Here is a 23,103-nt window from a genome sequence, read left to right as displayed (position 1 = left end):
TTCTTCTACATCCTGCCTTTTCCCTAGAGAGCTTTCTTTTTTTAAAACATTTTATAAAGGTTTGTTTATTTATCTGAAAGTCAAAGTTACAGAGAGAGAGAAGGAGAGGCAGAGAGAAAGAAGGTCTTCCATCCACTGGTTTACCCCTCAACTAGCCACAATGGCCAGAGCTGTGCCAATCTGAAGCCAGGAGCCAGGAGCTTCCTCTGGGACTCCCACGGGGGTGCAAGGGCCCAAGGACTTGGGCCAACCTCCACTGCTTTCCCAGGCCACAGCAGAGAGCTGGATTGGAAGTAGAGCAGCCAGGACTCAAACTGGCGCCTTAATGTGATGCTGGCACTGCAGGCTGCGGACCCACCCAGTACGTCATAGCGCCAGCTCTCTTTTTATTAATTTTTAAAGAATGTATTTAAGTTATATAATTTTCATGTATTTCATATATACAGATTTAGGAACATAGTGATACTTCCCACCCTTTCCTCCCTCCCACCCATGCTGAACCCTTCTTTGTCCTCTCCTATTCCCATTCTTTTTTTTGTTTGTTTGTTTGTTTTTTTTTTTTTTGACAGGCAGAGTGGACAGTGAGAGAGACAGACAGAGAGAAAGGTCTTCCTTTGCCATTGGTTCACCCTCCAATGGCCGCCGCGCTAATCTGATGGCAGAAGCCAGGTGCTTCTCCTGGTCTCCCATGGGGTGCAGGGCCCAAGCACTTGGGCCATCCTCCACTGCACTCCCTGGCCACAGCAGAGAGCTGGCCTGGAAGAGGGGCAACCGGGACAGAATCCGGCGCCCCAACCGGGATTAGAACCTGGTGTGCTGGCGCCGCAAGGCGGAGGATTAGCCTAGTGAGCCACGGCGCCGGCCCCTATTCCCATTCTTAAATCTTAGAGGTCTATTCTCAGATTACTTAATGATTGTAAGGTTAACCCTACCCTAGTAAAAAGTTCAACTAATAGTATGAAGAGAAAAACACTGTTCCCCAACAGAAGAGACAAGGACTGTATACAGTCGTCGATCTCAAAATGTTCATTTCACTCCAGTACATTACATTTTAGGTAGTCTAGCATTGATAATTACATATGAAGTTAATTTTAGGAAATTTATAATCTAAAACAGTATTTTCTGAGAAAAATCACTTACTTAATTATGGTCCCTTACCTCTGTTATTATATTTATATAAATAAGAATGTTAGCTGAGAGGCAGACACACACAAACTTGGACAGAGAAAGAAAGAGAGAGAGAGGAGAAAGACACAGAGAGACTGACAGTGTTAAAAAGGGAGCACTCCCGAATCAGCCGTAAAGGCACTCGGATCTGGCTGAAAAGCCCATGAGAGTATTTCATGCATGGAAAGCCAAGACACTCTGGCAAAAAGATCTCTGTGAGTGAGATCCCAGTGGAAAGAACAGGTCTTCAAAGAGGGAGGTGCCTTTCTCTGAAGGGAGGAGAGAACCTCCACTTTGACTATGACCGTGTCTAAACAAGATAAGAGTCGGAGAACTCAAGGGGCTTCCATAGCCTTGGAAACTCATGACTGGTGCATAGGGAGATTACTGATGCCATAAACAGGAGTGTCAATTTGTAAAGTCAACAACAGGAGTCACTGTGCACTTACTCCTCATGTAGGATCTCTGTCCTTAATGTGCTGTACACTGAGGCTTAATGCTATAACGAGTACTCAAACAGTATATTTCACTTTGTGTTTCTATGGGGGAGCAAACGATTGAAATCCTTACTTAATGTACACTAAACTGATCTTCTGTAAAAAAAGAAATTATCAATTCCCAACTTGACTCTCACTGGGATTAAACATGACAATAGGTCTGAAAAAAAAAAAAAAAAAAAAAGGGAGCACTCCCATCCACTCATTCACTCCACAATGATCGCAATGCCCAGACTTGGGCTGAAGCTGAAGCCGGGGTCAGAAACTCAGTGTGGATCTCCCGCATGGATGAGAGAATCCTCTTTAGTTACGGCAAGGCTGATGCTTCATAGGATCTGCGTCAGCGGAATGCCTGGGTCGTGCATCCCTTCTGGAACTTTGCGTCTAGGAAACTCGGCCTGAGACATGAGCTTGCCGGGCAACTTACAAAATAGATTTTCTAACCCTGAAAGATAGTGACATGGTGGCAACAACAATTGAGTATTCCCTTTTAGTTGTTCAGTGATTTGATCAGAATAAATCTCTTACTCTTGGACTTTTCTCACTATTGTGCTAGGAAGTATGAAGTTTTTCATAGATCATAGGCTTTGGAACCAATGGGCTCTGAATTCAAATGCCAATGTCTGACTCTCTAACTGTACTGTCTCCTTTCTGGTGTTCACTCTGCCCCTCTCTGAGGTTGTTTCCTGGTCTATAAAAAATAGCCAGCAAAACCCACTTGACAGAGTTGTTGTAAAGATGGAATTAGATTCCACACATAGGTTGGTTATTACATAGATTTGTTGTAAACTAGCAAATAGACTGTACTTAATAAGTGTCATTCCTCCTCCTGCCATAAATATGACATAAAAGCTAACAAAACCAGCAGGCCCTTCTTTGATAGGTTGAAGCTTCTCAGGATCGTATTGCCTTAAGTACTGAGAGTTACACGGCCCTGGTCGTGCCGAGGGGCAACTCGCCAACCAGCTCTGTCTTTTTGTAGCCGGCATCACCTGACTTCTGGAGATGCCCCTTCCCCTCCTGTGGATGACTAACTTGTTTCTCTGCCCCATAGATGTTATTGTCCCTGCAAACGGAGAACCAGTGGGCACCAGAGAGATCAAATGCTGCATCCGACAGATCCAGGAACTCATCATCTCCCGGCTTAACCAGGCAGTGGCTAACAAGCTGATCAGCTCAGTGGATTACTTGCGCGAGAGCTTCGTCGGAACCCTGGAACGGTGTCTGCAGAGCCTGGAAAAGTCTCAGGACGTCTCTGTTCACATCACCAGTAATTATCTCAAACAGGTACACGGAGAGTGGTTGTCAGGAGGCCGGACCCCAGATGGCACTCACAGCCCTCACACAAGCCAAACTTCAAATAAGCCAGAGATCACCCTTTCTTTCTGCTTTTGTAAAGAGTTTTTGTTTGTTTGTTCTGTTTTGTTTTTATTTGAAAGGCAGGGTAACAGGGAGAGGGGGAGAGACAAGAGAGAGAAAGAGATCTTCCGTCTGCTGGTTCACTCACCAAATTGCCACAATGATTGTGGCTGAGTCAGGCTGAATCCAGGAACCAGAAACTCCACCTGGGTCTCCCATGTGGGTGGCTGAGCCCAAGCACTTGGGCCATCCTCTGCTGCTTTCCCAGGAATATTGACAGAAAGTGGGGCAACTGGGACTCAGACTGGCACACTGATATGGGATGCCAGCATTGTTAGCGGCAGCTTAACTTGCTGTACCACAACGCTGGCTCCAAAAGACTTCCCTTTCAATTATTTGCCAATCCACTTTGAATGTTATTTTTGTTTCCCTGTTACAAGACCACTGCCTGTGGGAGGTGCTGATGAGCTGAAATATCGCAGGGAAGCTCATGCATGTGGAGCTGAAGAAAAAGGACCTAAACAGTTATGAAGCAGATGGGCAGCTCGAGTTCAGTCTGTGTATATTGACAGATAGATTGGAAACCCTGAGACCGGGACGGTGTTCTCGCAGTGACTATCATGTACACATGTTTGCAGCACACTCCGCTCAGGCCATCTTCTCACCTGTGTTCTCCTTCAGATCCTAAACGCCGCCTATCACGTGGAAGTCACGTTTCACTCAGGGTCCTCGGTTACAAGGATGCTGTGGGAGCAAATCAAGCAGGTAGGGTTGCTTAGAGAAACATGTTGTCAGCCCCTGTTGGCTCCCATGAATCCTGGTGACTCCAGTAGGGACAGATTCTAGGACCTTCTGTCATGGTCGGGGAACCCGTGTGTTTTGGGCTACCTGCCTGGGAGGCTTCTGGTGTATGCCTTCTCAATTGTATAGTCAAGTACTCTGTTTAGCTCTTATAAGTAGGGGGTGTAAATGATGTCTTATGGAGCCATTAGGCTACCTCACCAGCTTCTGTGTATTTCTTCTCCCCAAGCTCAGTGTTTTCTCAGAACCAGGCTTTGCTGTTGCCAGAAGCCCTGAGTGTGGCTCCTGTTCTGGATTAGCTCTGCCTGCTATGTAGCGTTACTTCCTAGCTTCAGAAAGTGATCTGTCAGACACTCACTGGCACTGAATGTAATGCGTTGAGGTTGTGGGCACGTAGACCAGGTCTCGTATTTGATACTTTCCTCTAGGCTGAGTTCTGATTTTGCCGTAGATGCAATTGAGGGCACCTTGGACTTCATATGGCTCTTGTCGTCAGAGCTTACTCCTGATGAGTGGGTACCCCAGAAGAAAGAAGGGCGTTGGGTCTTTGTAGTGCTTCCCGTTTCTGATCTCTCAGCCATCTCACTGTCCGCACCCTGGCAGATCATCCAGCGCATCACATGGGTCAGCCCACCTGCCATCACGCTGGAGTGGAAGAGGAAGGTGGCCCAGGAAGCCATCGAGAGCCTCAGTGCCTCCAAGTTGGCCAAGAGCATCTGCAGCCAGTTCCGGACTCGGCTCAACAGTTCTCACGAGGCGTTCGCAGCCTCCTTGCGGCAGGTTGGTATACCGGAAAGACAGTACAGCTGGATCCTGCAGAGAGGTGCCTCCGCCAGAGGGGAGCAGCCACTGCCTGCTCACCATATACTGTTTTTTTCCCTTTTTTGGTAAAGAATTTATTTCTTTATAAGGCAGAGTTACAGAGAGAGAGGGAGGGAGAGACAGAGAGAAATCTTCCCTCTGCTGGTTCACTCACCAAATGGCCACAACGGCCAGAGCTGGGCCAGACTGAAGCCAAGAGCCTAGAGCTTCTTCTGAGTCTCCCACATGGGTGCAGAGGCCCAAGCACTTAGGCCGTCTTCTGCTTTCCCATGAGTGCTAGAAGGGAGCTGGGTGCGAAGTGGAAACGGCACCCATATGAGATGCTGGCATCGCAGGCAGTGGCTTCAGCTGCTGCATCGGGATGGCCCTTCATCATATACTTTTTAAAAATCTTCAGTATATTTTCTTTTTTATTCTGTTGAAGAATAATATTATATTACAGGAGTTTCATCAATGACTATTTCACATGAATATTTTTAGCTCTAGGAGAATGGAGGGAACTCAGTTACTTTCTCCCAGAGTGAGGAAAGGAAATAGGAGAGTCTGAATTTGTTTTTTAAGTTTAATTTGTTTGAAAGGCAAAGTGACAAAGAGAGAAAGAGATCTTCCATCCATTGGCTTACTCCTCAAATGCCCACAACAGCTGGGATTAGGCCAAGCTGAAGCCAGGAGCCAAAACCTCCATCCAGGTCTCCCACGTGGGTGTCAGGAACCTGCTACCTCTCAGGGTGTTCATTATCAGGAAGCTGGGTCAGAAGCAGGCAGGACACCAGTGTGGGATGGAGATTTCCCAGGTGCAGCTTGGCCCTCTGAGCCACAACAGCCTCCCCAGGAGTAGGAATTATATACACGTTTATTTAGTATACATGTTTATTTAGTATTTTGGGAATGAATGACTGAAAGCAATGACTTTCCACCTTAAATAGTAGCTTCTAATTATGTGGCATCTGCTTATCTGCTTGGGCTGTGTGTGTGTGTGTGTATGTTTGTGTATGTATATGTATGTGTACAGATGTGATTATTCATCCAAGAGGAAAAGTTATTTTGTTGAGAGTCTGCTATGTGCTAAATATTTTTACATGCATCCGATTTAATTCTCACAATTATCCATCTGTGGTAAACATTATTCCTATAAAACAGGTGGGGGAGCCAAAGCTAGGGACTTGAAAATCATTTTTTTTCTTCCTGTTTCCCTCCCAGCTGGAAGCTGGCCACTCTGGCCGCCTGGAGAAAACCGAGGATCTCTGGCTGAAGGTTCGGAAGGACCACGCCCCCCGCCTGGCCCGCCTTTCTCTGGAGAGCCGTTCCTTACAGGATGTTTTGCTGCATCGTGAGTCCTTGCTTCACCCAAAGTGAATTGGAGGAAGGTCCCGGGTGCCTGATATTCTTATGTCCAAATTTGGAGGATCCCAGTGTCTACAGCTGCTTCCTTGCATAGTCGCTTAAACACTTTCCGATGTGTTTTGAATTCCTAAAACCTGTTTGGTTTATATAGTTCCAAAAATGCCATCAAAGATGGTGTAAGTTAAACTAGTTAGGCACTTGCCGCTGGCTTATGGTGCCACCAGTTTCTTCCCCGGGCATAATCATAACTCCATGGCGTCCAGGCAGATTCACATCTAGGAGCGTTACTAAGGTTTCCCAGCAAGTTCCGTCTCTCCCGCCTTATCACTGTCTCTGCCTTACAGGTAAACCTAAACTGGGCCAGGAGCTGGGCCGGGGCCAGTATGGTGTGGTGTACCTGTGTGACAGCTGGGGCGGGCACTTCCCTTGTGCCCTCAAGTCAGTTGTGCCTCCAGATGAGAAGCACTGGAATGATCTGGCTTTGGAGTTTCACTACATGAGGTGGGTCTTGGCCTCGCTTGTCTCTGTGGGAAAGATCCAAGGAGGTTCGAAGCCTGGCCTAAGTTTTGTACCGGGAGTTGGAGCACGCGCCTTCTCTCCATACCTCGGTCTCACAAACGCCATGGACCAGTATTTCTGTGTCTGGCTCAGACATGTATTCCCTTCAAGGCCTTCACTGTCTTTGCACGTTCCCCGCCGTCCTACTTTCTCAGACCCATCATTCCATTTGAGTGTCATCTTCAGTTGTTAAGGCTGGTCTCTTTTTAGATTCTGTGATTCTTTGTCCTCAGTGGAGAGGCTGATCCTCGGGCCCTCAGTCTGCACTCAGGGTCCCGGCCACTGCACCTGGGCTAAGCATGCCCTTGAGGTTACTTCCTCCTCCTGCTGCCTAGCCTGCTGTGAGGATTAGTGCCCGGACACTGCAGCCCAGACCTCTCTCCTCGCCACAGGTCTCTGCCAAAGCATGAGCGCTTGGTGGATCTCCATGGCTCCGTCATCGACTATAACTACGGCGGGGGCTCCAGCATCGCTGTGCTGCTCATCATGGAGCGACTGCACCGGGACCTCTACACGGGGCTGAAGGTGAGGTGAGGCGGGGCCAGCAAGGTCCAGCCAGGAGCCGGAGCCATGGCTGCCCCCTGCCTTTCACCAGTTCCTGTCTGATCAGAGCTTCTTGCTTTTGTAAGATCTGGTTGGAGTCACTAGATCTTACTGCATTTGCTTCCCACCGACATTTGCCCCAGCGCACATTTGGAATCCTGTCACTCTCCCCTCGGCCCTCCGCGGTGGTGCTAAACACCGAGGCTCCTCGGAGCACAGACAGCCTTCCTGCAGCTCTGATCCTCCATCTTTCCTGCTTTCAGTGGAGAAAGGCAGTTTTGGTCATTTCTTCAACAAATATTTATTAGTGACTACTTTGTACAAGGCCCTGTGGTAGGCGCCATTACAGGATGTCGAAAATTGTTGTTGCCACGAGCTTTTAGGAGAACTGTTGTCAGTGACTGTTTCACGAAGGCTGGAGTCTGAGCTTGACCTACATGTTTGGAAGTAGCATTTGGAAGGAAGAGGTTGTACCGGGCCAGAGGTGTTTGACGACAGTAAGGACCCTGGGCCTGCTGGAGCCAGATGGCCTGAGTGGGGAGTGGCGGGAGGTGATGTACAGAGAGACGTGGGGAGCCTGTGACACAGGCTGTAGAATTACGCAGGCGCTGCTGTAGAACTCACGTTGTGTCGTAGGTAGTGAGAGGCTGCACAGTGTACGTTCTGACCTGGGCCCCAGTGAGGTTTGGAGCGGACATCACTGAGATGATCTTGATTCTTTATGAACTGCTATGTGCTGCTGCAGGATTTATTTGTGTGACGGGAAGCCTTGAGCTGGAAATGAAGTTCCCCTTGTATGAAAAAAGGTACCACAGGGGATTGGAAAGGTTCCTTTTGCCTCTTTCCTACACTGGAGCTGAGGAGCAGGCAGAGGCTGCCCTCCCACTCCAGGAGGGTCCCTTCTCACAGAGCCCTCTTGTGCCACGCAAGCTTCCAGGAGTCACGAACACTCCAGGTAGCTTCCCCGCTTCCTCCTGGAGGAGCAGGGTGCAGCACAGTCTGATGCTGTTTCACAGCCCCTGCAGAGCGTCCTCTGAGAGGGAGGGAGCATTTTCCAGAACCCGAGAGACCCTGAACTAAAGTGATGGGAGTGATGCTGGTATCCAGATCCATAGCCGAAGTCGGGTTAACCAGGCCTGTGAAGCAGCGTGGAGTCTGCCCTGGGTCCCAGGGCAGCTCCAGAGTCCATTCAGAAGTTAGAAATGAGCGCCTGCTTTCTGTTGTCTGCCTGCGCCTCTCCCAGTCACACCTGAGGTTGCTCACCTGGCTCTGGCTTTGCCTCCGCTACAGCTTGCTCCTCCGTGCTTTTCCTCTGCTTCCCTCTTCCCCTTTCTCCACACTCACTGTCCCATCCTCCTGTGCCTCTGAGTGCTCTCTTTAGTTCCCACGGAAGGAAGCCTCAGTTGCTCAGGCAGATCCGGCTGAGGAGCTGCCCTGCCTGTGGCCAGTGAGCTCTTTTGTTTCCCCAAGGCTGGGCTGACCCTGGAGACGCGGTTGCAGATAGCACTGGATGTGGTGGAGGGCATCCGCTTCCTGCACAGCCAGGGACTCGTCCATCGTGACATCAAACTGAAAAATGTGCTGGTAAGAAGGCGCTGTTTCCCCTTCCCCGGGACCGAGTGGCCTTCTGGAGGGTACACGTACACAGAAGAGAAGTCCAGAGGAAGAGCAGTGAGCAGCAGACGGGACAGATGGGACCTTGAACTTTAAGTGACGGGACGCGTTTCAACATAGACCCAGCTTTTATTGCTTGAGGTTTTTGTCCCCTATACTGTTTGAAAAATTTTAAACCTATAGAAAAGTGCAAATAGTGGTGCAATGGAGCTTCATATACCCGTCATCCACATTTATACCTCTTTCCCAGAGTGCTCACACTCTCTCCTTCTCACTGTGTAAACTGGCAGGCACACATGTGCACACACACTCACACTCACACTCACACACACTCACACTTACCTTGCTCTTCTCCTGAATTGTACGATGGTCAGTTGCGGATAACACTTCATTTATTTCAAATCGTTTTGGTTCACAAAACTAATAAATGGTGATGTGGAAATTTGATTTTATGAAACCTGACTTTATTTTTTTTATTATTATTATGTATTTGAAAGAGAGAGGTAGAGACAGAGAGAGAGAGAGGGATCTTCCAGTTGCTGTTTCACTCCACAAATGGCTGCAATGGCCGGAGCTGAACTGTTCTGAAGCCAGGAGCCAGGAGCCAGGAGCTTCTTGCAGGTCTCCCATGTGGGTGCAAGGGCCCAAGGATTTGGGCCGTCCTCCGCTGCTTTCCCAGGCACGTTAATAGGGAGCTGGATCGGAAGTGGAGCAGCTGGGATGTATCCCAGCACCAGTGTGGGATGGCCAGTGCTGCAGGCTGGGGCTTTAACCTGCTGTGCCACAGTGCTGGCCCCAGCACTTCATTTTTAAGTACTTAAGTATGTATTTGCTAAGAAAAAAGGGCATTCTTCTATAAAGCTAAAATGTCATATCACACTCAAATTTAACATTGGTACAATATAGTTACTTAACATGAAATCTGTATTACTGTTTTCCAATTATCCCAATTGCATTCCATTGTCCTAAATGTTGTCTTTTTGATCCAGGACCCAATCCAAGGATCATACAATGTGTTTTGTTGCCATGTTCTCTTTGTAAATTTTTTTAAGAATTTGGTTATTTGAGAGGCAGAGAGAGAAAGCAAGCTACAGTAGACAGAGAGCTCCCATCCACTAGGTAACACCCCAAATGCCTGCAACAGCGCTGGGAGCCAGGAACCCAATCAGGTTTCCCCCGTGGTGGCAGGGACCTGTGGGTCGGCATTAGCAAGAAGGATCCCAGGCACACCAGTGTGGGATGCGAGATCTCAACTGCTAGGGGAGATGCCCGCTCCATGTGGTCGTGTTTCTTCAATATCCTTTAATCTACAATAGTTTTCCTTACCTTTTTTGTTTTTATGACATTGATATTTGGGGGGAGTCCAGGTATTGCTGTTGCCTAAGGTTTGATCAGAGATGTGGGATGAGAGCTGAGCTGGGTGCCTGCAGCTAAAAAAGTAAGGCCATGGGCTCACAGTCCTATTATCTAAGTTATCAAGAATCTTTTGACATAGAGCATCCTTAAGGTGTTTCTGGAAACACTTAAACAGCATATTAAGTTGACAGCAGTTTGAGAAAAGAGAAAAATCTCCCTGAAATGGTAGGGAGCAGCAGCCAAATGGGACAGATGTATTTTCCTGGGCCGTGTGGGGAGAGCCACGGGGGCTCCAGGGGATGCCTTGGCCAGCACTGCCCTTTCCTCGGTGTCCCTCCTGGGCCTCTGCCTGCCTTCTTCAGAGGTTCACGAGGATCCCGGCATGTGCCACACAGCACGCTCAGGGCTGCGGACACGGAGGTGGAGGACACTGTCTCTGAAATGCATTTATATCATCATCTCCAGGCAAAAGTGGGAAGCTAATGACTGGCCGTTTCTACCTGTTCTTGTTATTTGATTGAAGTGGGGGAAATGGCCTCTTGAAGAGAGCGAAAGCAACCATTCTGCATTTAGCTGATTTCATAGATTGCATTTCTGTATTTTTTTTAGTTTGTATTGTAAAAAAATTTCATGTAATAAGTGATGTGGTGTACAAAGAGAGAGAGAAAGACAAAGACATCAGTGCTGTCAGGTTGCCCACCATATGGGGAAGAGGCTATCACGGGATTGAAGTGGAGGCAGGGAGGTTGGAAGCCGGGGTCGGTGAGAACGACTCTGCTCTGGACGTGGGTGCCCAACAGAGCGCTGCGTGCGGGATCAGAAGCGGTGACTCTCATCCTGCTTTGTTGGCAGCTGGACAAGCAGAACCGGGCCAAGATCACCGACCTAGGATTCTGCAAGCCAGAGGCCATGATGTCGGGCAGCATTGTGGGGACACCGATCCACATGGCCCCCGAGCTCTTCACAGGTGAGGCTGGATTCGGGGCAGCGGGTTTGAGTGCTAAGTAGTATCCACAAGTAACTACCTGCAGGTCTCCCACAGGCCAGGGAGAAACCAGACAGGGGGAACCTCAGGCAAATGGGGAAAAGTGAAGAAGTGGGTAAAAGAGTGAAAGAGACCCAAATGAGGGTCACTAAATTTTCTTTTGGGTTTTTCTCTGGGTGATCAGCACATCATTGCCATAATCAGCCAATTATTTAATTGTAAAAATTTTTCAAAGATTTATTTATTTATTTGAAAGGCAGAGCAAGAGAGGGAGAGACAGAGATGGGGAAAGAGAATGAGAGAGATCTTTGATCTAGTGACTCACTCCCCAAATGGCTGCAACAGCCAGGTCTGGGCCAAGCTAAAGTCAGGAGCCAGGAAATTCCTCCTGGTCGCCCACATGGGTGGCGCAGGCCCAAGCACTTGGGCCATTCATCCGTTGCCTTCCCAGGAGCGTTAGCAGGAAGCTGGATCAGAAGCAGAGCAGTGGGGACTTGAATTGGCATCCCAACATGGGATGCCAGCGTTACAAGCAGGGGTTAACCTGCTGTGCCACAATGCTGGCTGCTGTGGACTATTGATTGGATAACTCCTTACTGAATAGTTGTCCTCTCACATTAAAGAACTTAAAATTACATGGAGATATATTATGACAGATAACACTAAAATAATTTGGAGGTAGTATATGACAAAGACAATGTGCAATTAAGTGTTAAATTAAATACTGTATGATGTATGAGGGGACTTTAAAAAGTTACTGGCAGGTGGAATTAACTGATAAGTTTATCTCAGTGCAGAAGAGGTTAGAAGTCCATGCCTATAAGGTGTTTTCCAAAAGTTCGTGGAAAATGTGTGTTTTGAAAAAACTAGGCATGGATTTCAAAATTTTTTGCACCAAAGTAAAATTATCTTTTAATTCCATTTTTTCCATGAACAAAAGTCCCCGACTGTTGCAGATGTGCCCCACCTCCCAGGCGGGGTTTAGGGAGACACAGTGGACGTTGGCAGCTTTAGGAAGAAGCTCGCAGAGCCCTGCAGCTGGGCGGGTGGTGCTGCTGCCTCCCTCTCCCTGCTCACCGCTTTCCATCTCCTCCTGCTCCAGGGAAGTATGACAATTCCGTGGATGTCTACGCTTTTGGGATTCTTTTCTGGTATATCTGCTCAGGCTCTGTCAAGCTCCCTGAGGCGTTTGAGAGGTGTGCAAGCAAGGACCACCTCTGGAACAACGTGCGGAAAGGTAAGAGCCGCAAGCACTGCTTTGTGCTGACCCTCCCGTAAGGCCCTGGCACTGCACTGGGGGCACTCCGCATGCGTGTGTAAGCTGTTGTGCAATCCATGAGCTAACTAATTAATTTTATTTATTTGAAAAGCAAACAGAAAAGAGAGATCTCCCATCTCTGGTTTACTGCCTACCTGCCTACAACAGCCAGGAGTGGGCTGGACTAAAGCCAGGAGCTGGGAACTCATTCCAGGTCTCTCATAAGGGTGGCAGGACCCAACCCTCTGGACCATCACCTGCTGCCTCCAGAGTGCTCATTAGCAGGATCTGGATTCAGGAGTGGAAATGGGACTCAAACTCTGGGTGTGGGATGCAGGCATCCCAAGTGGTAGCCTTTTTTTTTTTTTTTAATTAATTTGTTTGTTTGTTTGTTTGAAAGGCAGAATGATAGAGAGGGAGAGAGAGAAGGAGAGCACAGTATCTTTCATCCACTGGTTCACTCCCCAAGTGGCAGCAACGGCTGGGCCTGAGCTAATCCAAAACCAAGAGCTAGGAACGCCATCCTGGTTTTCCACAGGGGAGGCCCTTTGGCCATCTTCAGCTGCCTGCCCAGGATGTACTAGCAGGAAGCTGGATCAGAAGCAGAACAGCTGGGACTTGAACTCTGATATGGGATGCCTGTGTCTCGAGCAGTGGCTCACCCTCTGTACCACAACACTGGCCCCCAAGTGGTATCTTAACTGATACTACAACTGCTATGCCAAATGCCTGCCCCCAGAAAAGACATTCAAATCAGACTATTGCTTCCAGGCAATAGTGTATTGATCTATCTCAAGAAGGCTTTTTCCTCTAAAATTCTGAATTTCCTACTTGCAATGCCAGTGTGTTCCGGCTTTTCAGCCCTGTTGCTGTTGGACTCTAACCTGGAGGTTTGCGATGGAGCTCACTGCGCCTCTCAGTATCCTGGGCGCTGCTGCAGGATCCCAGCGTTGAGCTGTGTGCGCTGCTCCGTTGCGCCGGCCCCCTGTCGCTGACTGACCTTCTGTCCTGCTCCTTTCTCCAGGGGCCCGCCCAGAGCGCCTCCCTGTGTTTGATGAGGAGTGCTGGCAGTTGATGGAAGCCTGCTGGGACGGTGACCCCTCAAAGAGGCCTCTCCTGGGCATCGTCCAGCCCATGCTCCAGGGCATCATGGACCGGCTCTGCACGTCGAGTTCCGAACGGCCAAACAGGGGACTAGATGACTCCACCTGAGAGCCAAGGCCTCCCTTTCCGCTCTGTTCCTTCCCCCCTCAGCTTGTGGCCACGGGGAGAATTTGACATTTGTGCATTAGGAAGGAATTGGTACCTGCTGGGCAGCTAGAGGCCTTCCCCAGCGGAGAGGACCCCTGGACGGCGAAGAGCCGGATGGCTGTTGGGGGCAGTCAGCAGTTCAGTGGAGTCCCAAGCCATCCCTTCCTCAGAAGATTGTCTCAGATGTGTGAAGGCTGAAGAATGTGGCGGTCTGGCCTCAGAACCGAGGAGGAGACGAAGGTTCCATTGTGTACTCACTGTATCCGTGTGTAAGACCACGAGCCGGGCACAGCAGCGGCAGCGGCAGTAGTATTTAAAACTTGTTGACATGATTCCAGCTCCAGCTAGGAATGGTCGGATTCTGCCCAGTGGTCAGGAGCCCCAGACAGCTGAGCTGAGTTCAGCACTGTGGGGAATGTGGGGCCCAGGTACCTTACAGAGGCCTGGTTGCTGCTGTCCACAACCAGGGATTGTGGCTGCAGTGGTCAGAGGTGCAAACAAAGCTGCCTGCTCCTCGTGCCGCCAGTGTTTACATTTGCAGGGCCTCAGATCCCTGGTTTCTGGGGGAGGGGTTCACTGTTACGTCACCAAGAGGCCACAAAAACAAAAAGAAAAAACATTGTGTGCATATGTATGTATAGAAATATAAGCTATGGGATTCTGAGTTACTGCTAACCTGAGAGCAGAATCTGGTCTTCTGCCCTTGGATCTCACCCCCTCTTTGTGATCTCGAGATGGAAAGCTTGCGTATCATGGTACTTCAGAGTGAGCAGGCAGGGCAGACCCGAGAGCAGCGTGAGCCGTGGGACGTGAGCCGTGAACAACCCACGGGAGGGGCCCCGGCTTCCTTTGAAAACTTAACAAATCAGAAACACTTCTTTTCTGAGTCTAACACACTGATGTTTTTAAGCCTTGATCAGTAAGAGTTCTAACCAAGATTTCTTCTGCAACTTGCCCCTCTTACCTTATTTTAACTGTAATCTGTTAGGAGAAGTATGACTAGCTAGGAATAGCACCTCTGCTGCTGTATGTCAGTGTCTGACAGCCCCTCCCTTCCAGGTGGGAGGTGGGGGTCTGCTGTACGGGTGGGGTGGAAGTCCTGCTTGTGGGCAGAGGAAGGGAGCCCCCACGCCACCCCCAGCTGTGCTCTGGCCCCTGGGCCTGCTCCTGATTGTGGGAAACAGGTCCTCAGAGAGGCGTGCGCCCTGAATGGCTCCTTTGCTGCTGGGCTTCCCTAGGTGACTGAGACAAGGAGTCTGCAAAACGATGCTTGTGTGACTTTTAAAGTTCAGTTTTAATTCTTTGGCTCTCCTGAGCTCTGATTCTGATCGCCTTGAGCTTGAGGCCAGTGGCCCCCCTAAACACTTGCCACCCAGCAAACCCGTGCTATTGCTAACTCTTGTTTTGTTTGCAAGCCAGGGAGTGACTGGCCCTGTGGCTTTGGGTGCTGTAGCCTTCAGCCTTAGAATGCTTAACAGCTCCTTAGCTTCCCTTCTGGTCAGCCTGTTCCAGCCTGTTCTCTGCGTGAACGCCTTGCCCCCCTGGGGCCTGGGACAGGGCTTCCTGGAGGGCTAGTGTCAAGAGAGGTGAGTGGTCTCTGTTAAGTCTGTTCTCTATGGAATTCTAGAGAGGGCTCACATGGCTGGCTTTTCCAGACTCTCCAACTCTTGCTCTAATCAGGAGTTTCTGCTTCCCTCTGGGAGACCACATTCCCAACATTCTCTGAAGTCCTAGCTCACACCCCACCCACGAGAGAGTCCATCTTTCACCCCCAGGGTCCTCTTCCTGTGTCTGTCCCACCCCACCCCCTTTGCTCTTACATACTGGTTTTCTGGCCCTGCCCTATGGTTTTGGTCCCTTGAGGGGTGGCTCTCACGCCAAGCAGTTGTTTTACCCTCACCATTCATTTTAAAAACGTGTTCTGACAGAAGATGCAAAGTCTCCAGGCCAGCCAGAGCCCACATATGGACATTTGGGGGTGTTATTTAAATACTCAGCAGGCTGAGTGGGAGAATTTGTGTGTGTATCATTGTATACTTTACTTTTATTTTGTAACATTGTCAGCTAATCATGGACTCTGTTCCATGGCACCCATCGTCGTTAAAGTGATGGGATGCCGTGACATGTACTGTATGGAAGATTGCTTGGGTTCACACTAGGTATTCAGAAGTCTGGTGGCACCGGGGCTGGAGAGCATTCAGCATGGCGGATATCCTGAGAGTTGACCTCCAGCTTTGGTCACAGGTGCTCCTGGGTGATATGGGGGATTGTAGCTGAGGGAGGAGGCGTGGCATGAAAGAACTCCCCGGACTGCGTTCTGTCCCTCAGGTGGACTTTGTGAAGGCAGTTTACTGCGGCCCAGGAACCGTGCGTGGCCTGCTGATTTGTATTGGACTTGCAGTCTGGCCCCTCAAAACCTCAGCTTCAGGACTGAGAGGGAGGCGGCAGTGGAAAGGCGCCTTGCTGCGGCCCGCCCTGGGCCTTGGGTCAGTCTGGCTGGGTTGAGGACTGCTCGCTGGGAGATGAGGGACTCCAAGGGCATGCCCTGTCCTCCGTGCTCCTCTGCAGACAGGGGCTCACTAAGGAGCAGGCCTTTCACTTCTCTGGGGAGGGGCACTGCTCATTGTTCTCAGACCAAAGAGAGTCGCTTCTGACTCCATCAACTTTAAGGGGATGGAGCCCAGGCGCAGCTCCCCGTAACTTGGAACACTAGGACCCAAGGAAACAGTGGAGGAAGGGATGCGTTCCCACTGCAGGCGGGAGTGGGAGGATGGGCTCGTAGCCGTCAGCTCTCCAATGCCTGTTTGTATCTGCCTGAGCAGCCAGAGAGGATTTGGAAAATTTTTCCTGATGGGAAAAGTGGCTCAGGGTGGCAGGGCTGCGAGGTGACAGCTGCACTGAATGACACTTTAGCTTTGAGAAGCCCAGCGGGACTGGTGAGGACGGGCACCCCCTGGCCTGGCTCCGGAGGGGCAGCGTGCTCCGCTACTCCGTTTGTGAGACATCCCTCCTCCCTGCAGCACCAGAGCAGGAGTGACAGCCCCGGAAGAGTGGCTGCCAAAAGAGTAGTTGTTTCCTTTGAGTTTCCAAAGCTTGCTTTTTGGATTTGCTGGATCAAATAACCAGGGTTTTTTTTTTTTTTTCTTTAAATAAAAAAGTCATAACTATGGGTGTGGTGTAAGAGCTAGTGCACTGTTCAAGTGGGGAAGGACAGGGTGGTCTCGAGACACGCATTTTGCAACCCCCTGTAGCACTACTGTTCTTGAAACAGGTTTCCTTCTAACTTCACTGCTTTGTTAACATCTAGTCCAGTTGAGTGGTCACAGATCCTGGGTAGGACAGCCAGCATCGGGGAGGCCAGCTTGCCCAAAATCAGTCTGGACAGCTTACTGTCTTTTGTCTTCATGTAATGGTTTTTATTTGTTTTAAAGCACTAATGTTTATTACAGTGTTAAATTGTAACATACTAAGTATGTAGAATAAAAGTGCAATAACAAAAGAAAATTACTTTGGCACAAACTCTAGTATTTGTACTTTTCTCCTTTCTTGGGCAACATGGTTCTTCCCATGATACTGTTACAGCAGGGCCACGCTAATTCCGAGATGCAACTATGGGTCAAGTCTGGTTAGAGAAATGTTGGATGGCTGGGTTTCCTTTTGTAGAATATTCTATCTACCTGTTAGGATGCATAAATACCAGATGTGCCGTATATAATAAAGATTACATTAACGTTTTAGGTTTACACCTGTTTGGCTTTGGGTCTCCTTTATGTCACTGCCCATATAACAGGACCCCCTCATCCATCTTCGAGCAGGACTGGTAAGTAGTCTGATGTCTTTCTGTGACCTCAGGAGAGCGACGAAACATGTTTCTCCACTGTCAGGAACCTTCCCCAGCCCTGACATCGCTCCCGGCCCCTGTGTGCCACCAGCGGAAGGTGGGGCAGGGGACAGGGAGCGCAGACCTCAGGGAAGAGGGCAGCGCCATCCGCGGTGACCAGGGGAGGTCGGCGTGCAGCGGGCCTCTCCCCGCTCATCTGTTCATTTTGCTGTCACTGATCACCTCATCACGTGAAGCATCCTGCCCCTGCCTGGGGCTCCGCTGCCACGCCAGCTTGGCCAGGAGATGGCAGCACATCTTACGCCCTCGCTGTGTCTGTGAGGCTGCGGCACGCTGAGGGCTGCCTCATGGTTCTCCGCCTGCTCCTACACGGCAGAGGAGGTGCTCGGGAACAACACTAACTCTAGCCTTTCTAGCCACCCTTCACCATTAAAATAGGCCCTACCCTGTGTGCATAGACCCGAAATCATCCTGGTGTTGGCCTCCTCCCCCACGGTGGTTAGCTTGGGAAAAATAGCCCGTGTGCGCACTTTCAGACTGAGCATGGATTTGCAAGAACACATCCCTCCGCAGGCTTGCCCTTGAGTACGGCAATGTGGGTGCCTTCCTGTGTCGGCTGTGGCTCCGTGGGGAGAGACCAGCTTCAGAATTTCTCCCTGTAGCACGATCCTGCTACCTGAAAAGCCTCCTTTGAGTGCGGTTCTCCTGGCACATCCTGGCCCTCTGGGGATGGCCGGTTCCTTAGTAGAGTCTAAAGATTTATTTATTTATTTGAAAGGCAGAGTTAGAGAGAAAGGGAGGGGGAGAGTCAGAGAGAGAAGTCTTCCATCGTTGGTTCACTCCCCAAATGGCCACAACAGCCAGAGCTAGGCCAATCTGAAACCAGGAGCCAAGGGCTTCCTCCGGGTCCCCCATGCGGGTGCAGGGGCCCAAGCACCTGGGCCATCTTCCACTGCTTTCCCAGGCACATTATCAGGGAGCTGGATTGGAAGTGGAGCAACCTGGATGCGAACTAGTCCCCATATGGGATGCCAGCACTGCAGGCGCCAGCTTAACCCACTACGCCACAGCGGCAGCCTCGATGACTAGTTTTGATAAAACTGGGTATTCACCTGTCCTAGTGTGTTCCTGCTGTTAACAAGATACCACAGACAGTTGTAAATTTAACAAGCATGTGTTTCTCCCATTTGTGAAGTCTGGAAGTGCAAGATCAACACGTGGGCAAAGTCGGTGCCTGGTAAGGGCTGCTCGCTGCTTCTTGGACGGTGCCCTGTTCCTGCAGCCTTCAGAACAGATGGGCGCGAGACACGGGGGCACCAGACAGTTCTCCGCCGGCCTCTTCTACCCCACTCGGGAGGACTCCTCTGCCCCAGAAGCGACTTGTCCCTTTCTATAGAAATGTTTGTCCAAGTACGCAAAGTTAGATACAGATGCTTATTGCGTCGTATTTGTGATACCGAAGCGTTGGAGGCAACATTAAATTTGGTGATGGAGGAAGGTTGTGGGACAGTACTTACACCATGGGATGCTGTGCAGCCCTACAACCCAGTCCTCTTCCTTTCCCCCCGTTTTCTGAGCATGGCTTCCCCGGCAGATCAATAACAAGGAGGCCCAAGTGTCCAGGAACAGGCTGTCAGGGCCTATCTATGTGTGGAATCCCAGAGGCCCTGACGAGGGTGGAGGAGGGGTGGAATGCTGGGCTGGGGTGAAGACCCAGGCTCTGGAAGTGGGCGGAGCTGCTCGGGTTCCAGGCTGGAACCGTGTAGTTACCCTGAGACACTTCACTGAGCAGTATCTGCCTCCAGTTCCTAAAAGTTATTGTTTACTATTCAGTATTGCAAATAGAACATGGTTATAGGGGCTGGTGCTTGGCATAGTGGTGGTTATAGGGGCTGGTGCTGTGGCGTAGCGGGTAGAGCCCCCGCCTGCAGTGCCAGCATCCCATATGGATGCCAGTTCGAGTCCTGGCTACTCTTCTTCCGATCCAGCTCTCTACTATGGCCTGGGGAAGCAGTAGAAGATGGCCCAAGTTCTTGGGCACCCGCACCCATGTGGGAGACCCAGAAGAAGCTCCTGGCTTCTGGCTTCAGATTAGCACAGCTCTGGCAGTTGCGGCCAGTTGGGGAGTGAACCAGCAGATGGATGACCTCTCTCTCTCTCTGCCTCTCCTTCTCTCTGTGTGTAACTGTGACTTTCAAGTAAAATAAATAAATCTTTTAAAAAATGGTTATAAGTTATGACCCATGATGACAATTTCAAAAAATGTGAACTTTCCATGTAATTTGTGGACCACGCAAGCAGCTGGACAAGTTCTTAGGACAATGAAATGTAACAAAAACGCTGTGGAGAAGAATTACAAAACATGAATAGACCAGTTACTTTTTTAAGAGATTGGAAAAGTGAATAAATGTTGGGAAGGGGAAATAAATAGACCATCTCCTTGTGGAGGAGCGCAAGAAATAAAAATATATGTGTCGCTCCCCCTCTTCGTGGAGGAACGACACAGGACCCTGCGCTGTTCTTTCATCTGCTCGGCCCTCCCCGGGTTTGCTGCTGGTTCTTCCCGGGTTGGCTACTATCCCTTCCACCTCCGTGGAAGGGCAGTTCCCCCTGGCCACATTCCCCACTTCCGCAGGGGAGCGGCACACCGCCGGCCGGCTCTCTCGGGGGCTGCACAGGTGTTCCCTTAGGTGTTCCCCTTAGATGTTCCTGGTTCATGCCGTCTCTCTCCTCCTTTATAGTCCTCCTCTGCCAATCCCAACTCGGCTGCCCACACGCCGAGTACGCTGCTCTCCAATCAGGAGCAAGTCCTACAGTTTATTGGTTGAACTGGAGGCAGCTGTGCAGAAGCTGTTTACTTCTCTCCCAGCGCCATATTGTGGGAGAGCAGATGCATAGAATAAGTCTTAATTCCAGTAACTCAGTCCAGTCCGGATTGCTCCCCACATATATGTGTTTCCCCTACAGAAAAGTTACCAGCTTTTTATAAAACAATTTATTTATCTGAAAAAGATCTTCCATCTGCTGGTTCACTCCCCAGATGGCCACAATGACTAAGGCTGGCCAGGCCCAAGCCAGGAGCCTAGAGCTCCATCTGGGTCTCCCCCATGGGTGACAGGGGCCCTGGTAGCTGGGCCATCTTCCACTGCCTTCTCAGGCACGTTAGTAGGGAGCTGGATCAGAAGTAGAGCAGCCTGGACACAAACCAGCACTCGCATGCTGCCACGACGCCGGCCTCCTGAGTTACCAGTTTTTGATCGCTTTGTAGCTGGATTTGCTGGGCTAAAGTAGGTGTTTGAATTTGAACTGCAATTAATATAAGCCCATGTGTGCCTTTGTGTCAGGTATTCTGTCTTTGTCACTTAAGGAGTATACAGGGAACAGTCTCAAGGTGGAGGATGACTGGCCTGGGATGATAACAGTCTTAGAGCAGTGTCTGGGATGAGACTTGATCAGTCATCCGGTGGTGTTTCACTGGTCAGGAATCACTGGTGAGGGCCTGGGGGGGCCCAGCACAAGCCTAGCACGTGCTCTAAGGATTGATCTTCTCTTTTCCTTCTCCTTCTCCCTAATAGTCTTGTTTTCCAGCCTCAGAAAGGTTAGTGGATCCCTGTTGTTAAATGAACTGGGTCACAATAGCTAAGATACGGAATCAACACGGCTGTGCATCAGCTGGTGACAGGTTACAGACATTGTGGTTTATTACGTGATGGGATACTACTCAGCCATAAAAGGAATGAAATGAAATCCTGTTTTTTGCAGCAAAATGGATGCAACTGAAGACCATTATGCTTACTTGGTGAAATAAGCCAGTCCCCAAAAGACAAATGTGGTAACTAATATACAGAGTACAAAAAAAAGTAATGTATATGAACAAAATTGACATTTTGAGATTTGATTATTGTACAAAGCCTTTGTCCACACTCTTGAGGTACAGTATTGAATTCTTTATTTACTGGAGAGTTAAATCTGTGATCAGAAAGTATGTGGGGCCTGGCCCAGCCCTCGCTGTTACAGTCATTTGGGGAGTAAACCAGCGCAAGGAAGCTCTCTCCCTGTCTCTCCTTCTCTCTGTCACTCTGCCTTTCAAGTAAAAAATTAATTAACTGCTTAATAAAGAGCTTCTGAGAGTTGTCTAAAACAATACAACTGAAGCTTCTATGGTTGTTATTCTTTGAACAAAATCGGCATCAAAAAAGGCACAGGACCACCAAGGTAGTTCTGTGTTCCTTTTAAAAAATCTGAATATCTTAAGACTATTGAAACTAGGTTGGACAATGAGAAAAACATTTCTGACTCTCCCGCTCCTTTTATGATGCTAAAGTGTTGTTGGTAGCAAAACTTCACAAGGATGCCATGAAAAGAAAGCTGTATAGGGACTCTCAATTATAGATGAAAATTCTTTAAGGAAAATGACACCAGATGAAGTGTGGAAATATTTCAAAAACATAATTAATCAAGGCCAAGGAAGTGTTTTTAAAAAAAGTCCAAAGATGATTCTCTACCAGGAATCAATGAACATCATACGTTAGATAATCAAATTAATATTTGATAAGTTTAATCACTATTTCCATAAAAACTCTAAAAAATATTTTTCGGTGTTTCTTTGGAAAATCTGACATATTAATAGTGCATGTATTTAATATTACATATAGCAGCTTTGGGACCCGCAAGGAGGGAAGGCCTACACTTCCGGGAATAGAGGCCTACTTCCCAGGAAGAAAGTCCTTGTCAAGGTCCCTGCGGGTGCCCGGTGCCTAAAGATCAACCAATGAGGATCAGACCCGCCTCAACCTTTAACCCCCATGCCTTGAATCTATAAAATGGGCTTTCCCAATCTCTGACGCGCGACTTCCCCGGCCCCAGCTCCATTGCTCTGTTGGGACGGGGGGGGGGGGGGGGGGGGGGGGGGTGGGGGTGGGGGGGTGGGGGTGGGGGGGGTGCGTGGACACCTCGCCCGGGAGCAGAACCCCAATAAAAGCCTGTGAATTATTCGATTCGTCTGCCTGGGAAGATTTGTTACGCGTCAGACACCTTGCAACATATCTACATTTACATGTATTAATGAACTTGATTCTCAGAAAAATGTATGGCACAGGCACTTTAGCTGCATTCTTTTAATAAAATTTGTTTATTTGAAAGACAGAGTTACAGAGAGAGGGAGGGAGATCCTCTATCACAGGTCCACTCCCCAAATGGTCACAATGGCTGGGGCTGGGTCAGGCTGAAGCAGGGATCCAGGAGCTTCAGGGGTCTCCCATGTGGGTGCAGGGGCCCAAGCACTTGGGCCATCTTCCCCTGCTTTCCCAGGTGCATTAGCAGGGAGTGGGATCGGAACTGAAGCAGTTGGGACTTGAACCTGTGCCCATAGGTTGTCACAGGCAGCCTAACCCACTGCACACAACACCGACTCCTTTAGCTGCATTTTATGGATGAGAAATTGCTCCAGGGGTGACAGCTCAGAGGTGGTGGACCTGAGAATGGAAACTTGAAAGGTGTCCTCACCCATTATAATGTCCCACATTTGGGGAAGGTCACTTAAATATGATAAAGCCTACTGAGCAAAAGTCAAGAGTTCTTTGTACAGTATTCCTATGACTGTTGTGTCATCTGGTTGGAAATACCTTCACAGACAACTTCTTGTCTTCGTTGGCCTAGAGTATTTTGTCACAGTGAGTTTCCGTGTTTCTATAATCGTATTTGTCAT

General features: G+C 49.4%; 1 protein-coding gene across 2 annotated transcripts in view; it reads left to right on the top strand.

Annotated features, from left to right (window-relative positions):
- DSTYK (dual serine/threonine and tyrosine protein kinase) overlaps positions 1 to 17,298 on the top strand; it is a 61,378-nt gene extending 44,080 nt beyond the window's left edge. For both annotated transcript variants that reach the window (XM_002717566.5, XM_008268524.4), the window contains exons 4-13: positions 2,719 to 2,951; positions 3,705 to 3,788; positions 4,428 to 4,604; positions 5,847 to 5,976; positions 6,335 to 6,491; positions 6,941 to 7,073; positions 8,562 to 8,675; positions 10,914 to 11,028; positions 12,149 to 12,283; positions 13,329 to 17,298. In XM_002717566.5, coding sequence (XP_002717612.1) covers positions 2,719 to 2,951; positions 3,705 to 3,788; positions 4,428 to 4,604; positions 5,847 to 5,976; positions 6,335 to 6,491; positions 6,941 to 7,073; positions 8,562 to 8,675; positions 10,914 to 11,028; positions 12,149 to 12,283; positions 13,329 to 13,516 — 1,466 coding nt within the window. In that variant the 3' untranslated portion in view covers positions 13,517 to 17,298. The remainder of the gene's footprint in view (positions 1 to 2,718; positions 2,952 to 3,704; positions 3,789 to 4,427; positions 4,605 to 5,846; positions 5,977 to 6,334; positions 6,492 to 6,940; positions 7,074 to 8,561; positions 8,676 to 10,913; positions 11,029 to 12,148; positions 12,284 to 13,328) is intronic.
- Positions 17,299 to 23,103: the final 5,805 nt, after the last annotated feature.

Source organism: Oryctolagus cuniculus, chromosome 13 (assembly GCF_964237555.1).
Source record: "Oryctolagus cuniculus chromosome 13, mOryCun1.1, whole genome shotgun sequence".
Classification (NCBI taxonomy): domain Eukaryota; kingdom Metazoa; phylum Chordata; class Mammalia; order Lagomorpha; family Leporidae; genus Oryctolagus; species Oryctolagus cuniculus.
Note: the sequence above shows the minus strand (reverse complement) of the source record. Positions and strands in the feature narration are given on the sequence as shown.